The 12,198-nt window shown below is 33.9% G+C and overlaps 1 protein-coding gene and 1 long non-coding RNA gene across 15 annotated transcripts; one reads left to right on the forward strand and one right to left on the reverse strand.

The window, feature by feature from the left end:
- The first annotated feature begins 882 nt into the window (after window positions 1-882).
- On the forward strand, window positions 883-11,911 carry LOC120090097 (pentatricopeptide repeat-containing protein At2g38420, mitochondrial). Of its 14 annotated transcripts, none has more exons than XM_039047597.1 (3): window positions 883-7,927; window positions 10,005-10,088; window positions 10,228-11,911. In XM_039047597.1, the coding sequence occupies exon 1, from the start codon at window positions 951-953 to the stop codon at window positions 2,436-2,438; it is 1,488 nt and encodes a 495-aa protein (XP_038903525.1). In that variant the 5' UTR covers window positions 883-950; the 3' UTR covers window positions 2,439-7,927; window positions 10,005-10,088; window positions 10,228-11,911. The 14 variants fall into 14 exon arrangements, with proteins under 14 accessions (XP_038903525.1, XP_038903527.1, XP_038903528.1 ...); XM_039047599.1 differs by having other exon boundaries at window positions 883-2,574; window positions 7,824-7,927; window positions 10,005-11,911; XM_039047600.1 differs by lacking the exon at window positions 10,005-10,088 and having other exon boundaries at window positions 883-2,574; window positions 7,824-7,927.
- LOC120090099 lies at window positions 7,805-9,790 on the reverse strand. The gene is made up of 2 exons (XR_005485420.1): window positions 9,649-9,790; window positions 7,805-9,569 (listed from the first exon to the last, which is right to left on the reverse strand). It is a non-coding gene; the product is annotated as an uncharacterized LOC120090099 (long non-coding RNA).
- Window positions 11,912-12,198: the final 287 nt, after the last annotated feature.

The raw sequence follows: 12,198 nt of genomic DNA on the forward strand, positions 1-12,198 counted from the left end.
AGTAATAATTTTTTTTAAAAAATGCAATTCATATTCTATTCAAACAAAGATAGGTATAATTATTGAATAAAAAAGTTTCAAAACAAAAATAGTAATCATAAAAACATATTATTTATAGTTCAAAAATATGTATCAAATACCCAGCCATATAAACTAAACTTTGCACCCAAACACAGATATATGAAATCAAACCAAATAATTCTATATGAACTCCAAACATTCTATCTAAACTCAACGTCTCAAACAATCTCTTAGAGGCTTAAATTCTCACGTTCTAAATATTTGTTGTTTAATAAAATTTTGAAAATGGTGAATCTAAGCCGCATCACTTAATGCTTTAGTACTATAAAATTTCTCATGTACACATATAGTTATATTAATCGGTTGATTTTTTCTCCATAAAGTATGACAAATGGAAAATGATATGAGCATGTTTGTAAATAATTATAAAATAGTAAGAATCATTTTTTAAATAATTTAAAACATATTTTAATAATTTAAAATAAATTTTGATACTATGAAAAATGCAATTAAAATGTAAAATTAAATATAATTAATTTTGAATGTTTAAAAGTGTATTTCATAATTATTCTAAATATGAAAAAAATGATTTTATCCATTTTAAAATCACTCTCTAACATACAAATAATGTCTTGAATTTTGGTATAAACCTCAGTAACTACTTTTCTTATTATATTTGTTATTTCTAGTTATGGTATATTGGAGTATGTCTTTTAAGTACAAAATTTAATAATAATTGATATGTAATATCTCACTCGAGGTTGGTACCATCAAATCTAGATATCCTCCGTGGCTGTAATCGTGGGAAAAAAAAAAAAAAAAACCCTTAAATTATTAATCTAATATTTTTAGTTTTAGTATGGTTAATTGATTTCTTTTGTGAGCTGTTTCCTGTTTGTTGGGTGTTATACATCAACTTCGGAAACGGAATGGCAAGCTTCAGCGTTGTGAAGAAGAGCAACAATTTCCTCAGAAAACACAGGAAGTGGCCATTTCCACCCTACAAAACCAAATGGCATCGAACCTTCGATCAGGACGAAGCTTTGCGAATCCTAAAACAAGCTGCAAATTCCCCGAAACCACCGAATTCCGACGAACCCTCCCTTCTTTCCGCACTTATAACCTCCTTCAGAGCCTACCGCTGCCACCCAACCCCCAATGCCTACCACTTCGTTCTCAAAACCCTAGCTCGAACCTCCCAATTCCACCACATTGCCCCTGTTCTTGATCGCCTCGAACGCGTCGAGAAATTCCAAACCCCAGAGTACATCTTTGTCGACCTCATCAAAGTTTACGGACGAATGGACAGAATTCAAGATGCCGTCACTCTTTTTCGTAGAATTCCTATGTTTAGGTGCGTTCCTTCTACGCTCTCACTCAATTCTTTACTTTTCCTGCTCTGTAGAAATGGCGAAGGCCTTCGAATAATTCCTGAGATCATATTGAATAGCCAGACTATGGGTATTAGGCTTGAAGACTCCACTTTTCGGATACTAATTACTGCGTTATGTAAAATTAATAAAGTTGGGCATGCAATGGAGATTTTCAATTATATGATAACTGAGGGGTATGGTCTGAATCCACGAATCTGCTCTTTGATATTGGCATCGATGTGCGAACAAAAGAGATCCTCCAGTGATGTGGTTCTTAGCTTTCTGGAAGAAATGAGGCAAAAAGGATTCTGTCCTGTTGTTGTGGATTATTCTAATGTAATTAAGTTTTTCGTTACGAGAGGGATGAGTTCAGATGCTGTTGATCTATTGAATAAAATGAAGGCCGATGGTTTCAAGCCTGACATTGTTTGTTATACTATGGTCTTGAATGGGGTGATTGCGGATGGGGATTATAAGATGGCAGATGAACTGTTTGATGAATTGCTTCTCTTTGGTTTAGTTCCTGATATTTATACATACAACGTGTACATACATGGATTGTGCAAACAAGGTAATTTGGAAGCGGGGATTCAAATGATTTTGCATATGGAGGAATTGGGGTGCAAACCTAATGTGATTACTTACAATATTCTATTGGAAAGTTTGTGTAAAACCGGTGAACTTGATGAGGCAAGGAAGCTTCGAAGTAAAATGCAACTAAAGGGTCTGGCAGAAAACTTGCGGACTTTTAGGATTATGATCGATGGTTTATTTCATAATGGTGATGTAATTGAAGCGTGCGTCCTATTGGAGGAAATGGTAGGAAGTTGTTTCCCTCCTCAGATTTCAACTTTTGGTGAGATACTTTCTTGGTTGTGCAAAAGGGACATGGTAGGCAAAGCACTTGAGTTACTCACGTTAATGGTAGGAAAGAACTTTTCTCCAGGTCCTAAGGCTTGGGAAATACTGCTCCTGAGTTCTGAAAGTGAGCTAACCTCTGTTCAGAGCCTTGAAACTACTTTAGAAGATTTAGTAGGCATCTGAAGAAACTCAAACCCCATGGATTTTGGAGTCCATAAACTATAGGAGTCTTCATGGCTATGCTCGAACTGGTCTCTATTTTATTTTGTAATGGACCAGCCTTCGTTTCACCCAACTCTCAATAAGGTGAGGAGAAAAGGTACGGTCAAATGCTATTATTGCCCTGCATAATTTAAAAGAGATTCTTTGCGTGGGAAGTGAGTTTTTCTAACAAGCTGTGTGTTATTTTGTGGGTTCTTTGGGGTGAGGAGAATATTAGAATCTTTAGGGATTAGGAGATATCTTCCTTTTAGTGATGTTTGGTCCTTGTTAGATTATGTGAAAAGTCTTTTTATGATTACTCTCTTGGTCGACTTGTATTGTTTCATTGTTTTCTCACTAAAAGGTTGGCTATTTAAACAAAATAATGAAAGAACTACAAAGAATGACACTGTTGTAGTTCTTTAAAACCAACTGATAAGGAAATCATTGACAATTATTTGCTTATCGAAATTTAGATTTATCCACATATTTAATACTAGATATATCAATTTATTTCAATGTTTTTACATTTATTGAAGTTTCATGTATGAAATTAAAGAGGAGTTGTTGAACCTAGTTAATTAGATGAAAGGTTGTATCCTTTCATAGTGTATTTTCAATTAGTTAAAATAAGGTTGTAATCTCCACATTTTAGAACAAGGCTTTGAATTTGAACGAAATTTTCTTAGAGTTTATTCTCTCAAGCTTTATGTTTTCTTTGTATTCTTGTGTTTAAAATGCATGTTTTAGGACTTTCAATCTAGTTTGATCAATTAGATTGTGGAGAATTTGAAATCTTGAAGTTAGGAACAAGTTCTCATTTCTTCTTGATCTTTAATCAAATTTTTCAAGTCAAATCTGTTTAGCTTTCTTGGGGTTGCTTACCAATTAGTTAATTGGGGTTATTCTTATTACTGTTGTGGGGGTTCACCTCGTTTAAGGGGGAGTTCTCAAACGTGATTGAGGTAGTTCCCTTTATCATTTGGTATTAGAGAAAAGAAAAGAGTGAAAATGGAGAAAAATGAAGGAGCTGGAAAAGAAGATTTGGGATGGGTTTAAAACCTTGCAAGCTTTTTAAGCTTTGTTTCTTGTGTGTCCTTGAGTTAGAATGCATGAATATTTGGAGCATTCAAGTGAGATTGGATCTGTCTTGTTTGTGGTGTGCTTTGAAGATCAAGGGTTGATGGGAGTTGTAGACCTTTGTCCAAACTTTGCTTTATTAGATCGTCTAAGTAATATGTTATCTAGCCTATCTTAGGGGTTGAGACCAAATAGGTTTTGGGGTTTGTTGGGGTTGAGTTCTTTGGGTCTTGTTTTTCAACATGGTCCTTAGATCCGATTCTTGAAGGTTTCTTTATCATTTTGGTATTAGAGCTTTGGCTCTAAACAGATTACATCTTTACTTGTTTTCCTTTCATTGCCATCTTTCTTTCTTTAAATTATTTCATCTTCTCATTTATTTTTCTTACTTCATGCACTATTGTGTCTGCTGGAACAAAAAAGTTTGTAAAAAAATGGAAAAAAGTGTCTTATTGTTTTCTTGTGACCTTTCATTTCCTTCGTATTTAAGTTTACTTGCTGGAAAAATTGGAAAAAGAAATTGCCTTTTGCATCTTTCCATAAGTTTTTTTTTAAAAAAAAGCTTCGTGATTTTGTGACTTCTCACATTCTATACTATATTGAAATACTCTGGCATGATTCTTGTAATAATACTATAAGATTTGTTGAAGTTTGAGATACTAGAAGTCTTATGATATCTGTTGTCAAAGAAGAAATTATTAAGCAACTTACGACAGTGATTATAATTTTTGGAAGAAGTTTAGAGAAAGTTTGGATGAGTTGAGCCATTGATTACATAGGGTCAATTGAATGAAAAGTTGAAGTTCCAAAAGCTAGCAAGGAAGAATTATGCCATGTGAGCTATTGAAAATCAAGAAGATAGTCCTTTGCCAATTACGGATCAACCATTCCAAATGATGGAGTTCACTACAAGTCGGAAAGAGAGATTGCAACTGTAATGTCACTAAGATGAATGAGGGTGATCATCAAAGTTTGAGAGGAATCAAAAGGTCTTCTAGTTGCAGAGAGCAAGGAAAGGAGATATTTAAAGTATGTATTGAGAATGAGGTTATGACTAAATCCTTAGAGAAAAACGAGGAAAAAATAGAGAAAAATGACACATTAGAGACTAAAAGAGAAAGAAGAGTGTGATTAAGAATGGAACTGAAAGAAAATATTCATGTGAGAAAAATCATGGGAGTAGTTTTCCAACTAACGCTCCTTCCTATTATGTTCCTTGTGTTTTATATGCTACATTAAAGGCACGATGGGAGATGGTCAAGTTTGAAATTTTTCATCAACGACGTCTGAGGTGGAATGCTCTACAAAGAAATTTCACATTTAATTTTGGAGAAGACGAGCCTTTCAAACTTATTTTCAAAGTTCGAGATGATGATTACAAAGTTGCGTTACATGGCCATCTAAGATTCGAGGAAGAATCTTCTCGAAGAAGAGGAGTTTGATAAAGAAATCATTGGCGATTATTAGAATTGGAGCATTGAATTTAACTTCTAAGCTAAGCTTCCAAATAAAGTTGAAGAGATGCAACTTTTGAATCTTCATGATCATCCAAGAGATTAATGAATCTAAAAATTTAGATTCATCCACATATGTAATACTAGATGTATCAATTTATTTTAATATTTTTACATTTATTGAAGGTTTGAAATTAAAGAGTTGTTGAACCTAGTCAATTAGATGAAAGGTTGCGTTCTTTCATAGTGTCCTTTCAGTTGGTTTAAATAAGGTTGTAATCTCCACATTTTAGAACAAGACTTTGAATTTGAATGAAATATTTTTAGAATTTATGTAAGGTATCCAAGTCCCTGCACACAAAAAAATAGAAGAACACCCAACCAATGATACAAATAAGACCAAAATAGGGTAATACGTTCTCCCCTGTGAATGACTATTACATATCAACAAATATCCCGAAGTCTCAAATGATATTACAAGCCAAACAGAGGTCACAAGTTCACATTAGCAAGAAAGACAAAAAACGAGAAAATAGAAAATGGTACTCCGACTATTCAAGAGAGTTGACTCTCCTCTATGAGTTGTTGCTCCAAAATCTATGAAACACAGATACTTCATGTGAGGCAAAGAATCCGTATTAGACACGTACTAGATATCGATACTTCCAGATACTTCCTAGATACATATCTGACACGCGTTTGACGTATCTATTTTACGCTTATCTTTTTTTAAAGAAAAAAATATAAAAAACTCATTTAACCTTTCCCAATCTAAAACTATGCAGCCTATTTAAAAAGCTTACTGTTCGAGTCAAAACTAAAAGGGAAAAAAGATAAAAGACCAAACCCTAGAATCATCTAACCTTCATCTTCACATTTGAGTTCCCACAAAATCCACCAAAATATAACCCACTTGAATATCTTCAACAATTCAACGAAGTTCTTTGTTTATCTTCATACTTCTCCCTCTAATCTTCTTCTTCTTCTCTAATCAACACGAGTCACTTTTCTATTGCATTTCATTGACTATTTTACTTTAACATCTTAGATGATGTTTTTTGTATTATATTTCAATGTTTGTATTGTATTTTGTACTATTGTCATTAACTTGCATATTAAATTTATCTATATCCTAGATTTTTTTTAAGAAAAAGAAAACGTAACTTCAACGTATCAGTATTCTAGTTTTTTAGAAATTGACGTATCGTCGTATCCTATCGTATCAATATCTTGTATATGTATCCATATATGTGCTTCATAGTCTAAAACAGTCCTATCCTTCCCTTCATTCCAAAACCCTACTAATACCCTTCAGCTGGTCCCTGCTGCTGGTCTCTGTCGTCTCTTGCTTGAGTAATTCCCTTCTTGCCCCCTTTCCTCTCATACACTTTCATAATAGGAGGTCTCACATCACCCCCTTTTTGAAAATTCATCTTGTCCTCAAGGTGAGCATCAAGAAATTGCCTCCTTGTCACTTTGACTGGTTCCTAGGTGGCATCAGTTTCCAGTTGATTGACCCATTTGATCAACCATTCTTGGTAATTCGCCTTGGCATTCCATCTAACTCCCAACACTTGTTCTGGTTCTGCCTCCCATTCAAATTCATCAGACAATTGTGGTGCTTCAGCTTGCACTATGGTTTCATTAGACACTACCTTCTTTAATTGTGAAACATGAAAGACATCATGTATTATGGCTGTGGAAGGAAGCTCTAGACAATGGGGCCATAGTCCCAATCCTTTCCACCACATTGATCTTCCTCTAGGCCATCGTCTAGAGCTTTCTTCCACAGTCACGGTACATGATGTCTTCCATGTTTCACTATTAAAGAAGGTAGTGTCTAATGAAACCGTAGTGCAAGTTGAAGCACCACAATTGTCTAATGAATTTGAATGGGAGGTGGAACCAGAACAAGTGTTGGGAGTTAGATGGAATGCCGAGGCGAATTGCCAAGAATGGTTGATCAAATGGGTCAATCAATTGGAAACTGAGACCACTTGGGAACCAGTCGAAGTGATGAGGAGGCAATTTCTTGATGTTCACCTTGAGGACAAGGTGAATTTTCAGAAAAGGGTGATGTGAGACCTCCTATTATGAAAGTGTATGAGAGGAAAAAGGGAAAGAAAGGAATTATTCAAGCAAGGACTAGCTGAAGGGTATTAGTAGGGTTTTGGAACAAAGAGAAGGGTAGGATTGTTTTGGAGCAACAACTCATAGAGGAGAGTCGGCTCTCTCGAATAGTCGGAGTACCATTTTCTATTTCCTTGTTTTTTGTCTTTCTTGCTAGTGTGAACTTGTGACCTCTGTTTGGCTTGTAATATCATTTGAGACTTTGGGATATTTGTTGATATATAATAGTCATTCACAAGGGAGAACGCATTACCCTGTTTTGGTGTCGTTGGTTGGGTCTTGTGTGTTTTCTGTGTGCAAGGACTTGGATACCTAACATAAATTTTAAGAAAATTTCATTCAAATTTAAAGGCTTGTTCTAAAATGTGGAGATTACAACCTTATTTAAACTAATTGAAAGGTCGCAACCTTCCATCTAATTGACGAGGTCATGAACTTCAATAAATGTAAAAACATTGAAATAAATTGATACATCTAGTATTAAATATGTGGATGAATCTAAATTTTCAGATTCATTAGTCCCTTGGATGATCTCGAAGCTTCAAAGGTTGCATCTCTTTAACTCTATTTGGAAGCTTAGCTTAGAAGTCAAAATTCAATGCTCCAATTCTAATAATTGCCAATGATTTTTGTATCACCAACAGATCATGCTTCAAATTTATTTAGACTGATTAGAGCGCAAGAATGCTTCTCTGCTGGGCAGGTATTGCGAGGACGACCTTGTGTGAGCTATCTGCTGGTATTGTGGTAGAAGGAGAGAATGCACCCTTCAACTTCATGGCCTGGGCAACATCTAATAGTGTAACTGTAAGTGGAAACTTAAATCAGTGCTTACTTTTTATCGAGCCAAATTATAAATCTTCAATTTCATGGAACATAAGCACTTTTTAACTTTCCCCATATATATGTGTGTGTATTTATCAAAGATGATCCAGTCCAGATTATTTATTATTAGTTTTTTCACAATACTTTGCTCTGCTGCAAGGATGGCTTATTAAATCCGACGCTGTGCATATAGTGGAAACTTTTGCCAGCTTAGCAAGAAAATGAAGATGTTATTTGATCCTAATTGATTAGTCTGCTTTAAAGTATTAATAAGTGATATGTATCTACGAAGCCGAGCTAATTTGAACTTGCTATTATGTCACGGTCGACTGGTACAGATGCGATGGATGTAATTTTGGCATCTTCTAAGTAGTGGTTATTTTCAATTGGATATATCATATATTTAGTATGAAACAGCGGTGGGGAATGATGAGGATATGCTCTACCATTTTAGTTCAGATAAACTATAATCAAAGTTATCTGATCTTGCATGCCTACAAAGTTAACCTCTAGTTTTTTGTATTTGATATGGCCAGGGGATTTTGTTTGTTTCCCTTGTATTTGTCTACAAGAAAGCGTCGATTGTTCTTGAACAAATGGCCTGTTGCTAATGAATTGAAACTTTTGAAAGTGTCCAGATATTAGATCAGATCAGCAAAAGTTTCTTTGGTCTACATGCGCGGAAGGAAGTTAGACTTAGAACTTTATTGTCAGAGTCGAGTAAATTAGATCTCCTACCTCATTAGGCAGTCCGTGGGTTGAAATGGGGGATTTTAAAGGTTAAACCTATGTAGGTTAATTTTTTTGTACAAGCAGATGGGTACTCTTCAGGTATAGTGTCATAAATCTGTTCTCTGCCTTTTGTAATAACTTATTTAAAAATACCATGAAAATGTATTTCAAAAGTTTTTTTTTCTTTTTTTTGTGTGTAGAATAGTCCTTAATTTTAGAATAATTGTTGTCCACAGAAATGACAGAAAGACACAAATCATGGATAGCAAGAATAGTTGCATAGTAACTTTTTGAACAATTCAGAATCCTTTTTTTAAACACAACTGTATAAAAAAATTACTGAAAATTGTCCCACATGGAAAGCACTGAAACCGTATCTTAAGTTGATGCAACATAGCTTTTAGTTGTTTGGTGAGAAAAGAAAAAAGAACTGAAAAGCTTTTTAGTTGACACCAGTATGATGAGAAGAAGCTTTCTCTCTCTCTCGCTCTTGAAGGCAGCTCCAAGTTGAATCTCACTCACCATCTACTTTTTAAGATCTTCCCAGTTCCACTAATGGAAGTTAGAACCTGTTGTGAAATTAAAATGTATATTTGAACGAACCTTATTGAGGATTTCTCTATTTAATATTCCAAGGCCCTACTCAGTTGGCTAACAAGGATGGTGGGATGTCTTTATTTCTAGTGGCTGAATACAAGTCGTTACATGAAAAAAAATAAATGTCAGCAAAAGAGAACTATAAACTGTCAAACTACATTATCTACGAAGAGAGAAAGATCTTCACAAGGATTTGATAATGATAATATTCATACAGTTGCCTTGCGATCTTCAGACTTTTGAATTTGCCCAAAATTCTTGACTTTTTGTGCTCAAACTTTTGTCAAGCTAGCATCTGATGTCGATACAACTTAATGTTAATATTAGGCTTTTGATTAATCACAAATAAGAATTACTTTTATTTATATTTTTACCTTAACAATTGCATCTGCCCTCTCTTTTTCTTGCTTTCATCCTTTTTACTTTGATATAGTGAACTTTGGCTTTATTATTGGGACAACTGTTTCAGTGCAAGTCCCTGTGTGGATATCAAGTGGATTAATTCCACATCCATTGTGATTGATTGATGGAAGATTTGATTAAATTAATTGGATTTATTTCACTTGTTTCAACTAATTCAAAACCTTATTGTGAATGATTGTTTGGATTTGAAGATTGGTTATAATTAACTGAATCTTGTAGGAAGAAAGGCTTTGTGAAACTAGTTGTGGTTATTGAGTTGCAATAGCCATCGTACTGAACTACTGGCTGCTTTTTTTTTTCTCTCTAGGGAAAGAGTGCATTGCTTGGAAAGATTTTCTAGTATAACTAATTCTTTCAATCTTGGTGTTGACTAGGCAAATAAAAAATGGAGGTAGTATTAATATTCTCATAGTACCTGAAATTTTTTCGCATTCTTTTCTCCCTTCATTGTTCTTGAATTCATGAATAGTATAACTCTTGAAGGTTTCTATTTTATTAGCCTTTAAAAAGTGTCATTTTTCTTTGCATAGTTTCTCCATGGAAGGAGGAGAATATTGTGAGAGTAACTACAGTGAAAGGAGGTCACATGTTACACGAGAGGGGCACCCCATGTGGAATAAGTTCAAAGAAGACTGAAAGTAATTGAAGCTTTCCTATGTTTTAAGTCAATTGGAATTTATTTTCATTAGAAAAACGTATCACGTCAAGAATTTGTACCTTCTCTTTTTCCATGCGTGTTTATGATTTTCAACTGTTGGATCGTACATAATTGAAATTTGATACAGTCAGATTTCTGTATCCTGTTCCTATTTATATAAATCACTTTCATAAAATCAAAGAGATCATGTTTAATTTTAACTTGAATCACAAAGTAGATATTTCAAAAGGAAAGAATTCCTCCTGAAAGAGTCAAATTTTGTCGTGGGGTGAATATAGAAGTTTGTGGATCTGTCATAATATAAGCAATCGTGGCAAATCCAAAGCTCAAAGTAAAGAAGGCAAAAACTTGTTACCCCAAGTATCTACTCCCACTTTGTCTCCCTTCATTGGGATATTACAAATTTTCGAGGATTGTTTTGAAAATGGCCGGTCGTAGTATAGTAGTAGTCTTCATCCCATACCCCTTTCAAATTGGTGCCAAAATTTTACTCATAACCTTTCTCTATCATCTTTTACATTTATTTGTCTCATGTTTCTCTATCTATTTTCTTTTATCTTTAAATTTTCGCTAAAATCTCTAATACATTTTGGGTTTATTTTTAAAAAATGAAAGATTTATTTTATTGATTTCTTTTTTCTTTTTTTGAAAATAACATGGACATAAATATGAACTTTCAATATTATTCAATTAATTGTACTTCTTGATAGATGGGGTGTTTTATGTTATCATAAAAATGAAATTAATTACGCGTTTATAATTAACTACATGCAATCACTAATTTTCTTGCGTCTCAATTTGTTAACACTTCCTATATATACACCTGAATAATATATTTTTTTAATTCAATATTTTGTTATATATATATATATATATAACAAAATATTGAATTAAAAAAATGGGACTGTTGGAAGTATATATGATTAATTTCTAAATAGGATACGACAAGACGTGGATAAATTGAAGATTAGTCAACGAATTGGACTCATCACTTTGACTCTGAATCTAATTGAAGAATCACAATACGGCTTCTCTCGGATCCAACAATTCTAATAATTATCATCTACCCCTACACTACATTTCCCACCATCCGATCCAATTTTCATCACAAACAACCTATATGGAATAATATCATTCTAAATTTGAATCTTGGGGGGGGAAGGAAAAATAAAGGACAAGAAAAAAGGAAATTACCTGAAAAGAAATGAAGAGAAAGGTGGGTGAATTGGACATACAATAACAAGGTTTGCAGTGGTCAGGATGGGGAAGACGGGCACATGAACAACCCACTCGGCAGTGGCCATGTGGCGTCGCTAGATGAGTGAGTAATGCACGTGCCCTGCTTCTCCATCCTGATCGGCACGCACCTTCTATGCCGCCGCTCTCCGACCATTTACCTTCGTATTTTCGGATGCAAAATCGCCGGAATAGCTGTTCAATTTAGGTAGCTTTTCTTTGGCAGCCATATTTATAGCCATGACGTGGGGCCACCAGGGATTTCAATTCCTTCTCCACTTACCTACTCTTTGACATCTCGAAGTCTTAATTTTATTTATGTCTATAGAAAACATAGATAAAATATTCATCTTCTGTCCATAAATATTTATATAAAAAATTAATAAAAATAAAATATCAAATATACTTTTTTTTTTTTTTTTGAAAAATTTTACATACAGAAATAATGTCAAACCTCAATTTACAGAAATAGAAAAAAAATATAGATAGGTTTTTATTATAGTGATAAACTTTTATAAGTCTCTATCACTAATGAACACCAATAAACTTTTATTAAAATTTTATTATTTTATGTAAATAGTTTCTTTTTTTTTTCTCTTTTGTTATG

The sequence above is a fragment of the Benincasa hispida genome, chromosome 11, assembly GCF_009727055.1.
Source record: "Benincasa hispida cultivar B227 chromosome 11, ASM972705v1, whole genome shotgun sequence".
Classification (NCBI taxonomy): Eukaryota; Viridiplantae; Streptophyta; class Magnoliopsida; order Cucurbitales; family Cucurbitaceae; genus Benincasa; species Benincasa hispida.

Coding starts and splice junctions, on each gene's coding strand:
- LOC120090097 (XM_039047592.1), top strand. CDS start 951: ATGGCAAGCTTCAGCGTTGTGAAGAAGAGCAACAATTTCCTCAGAAAA.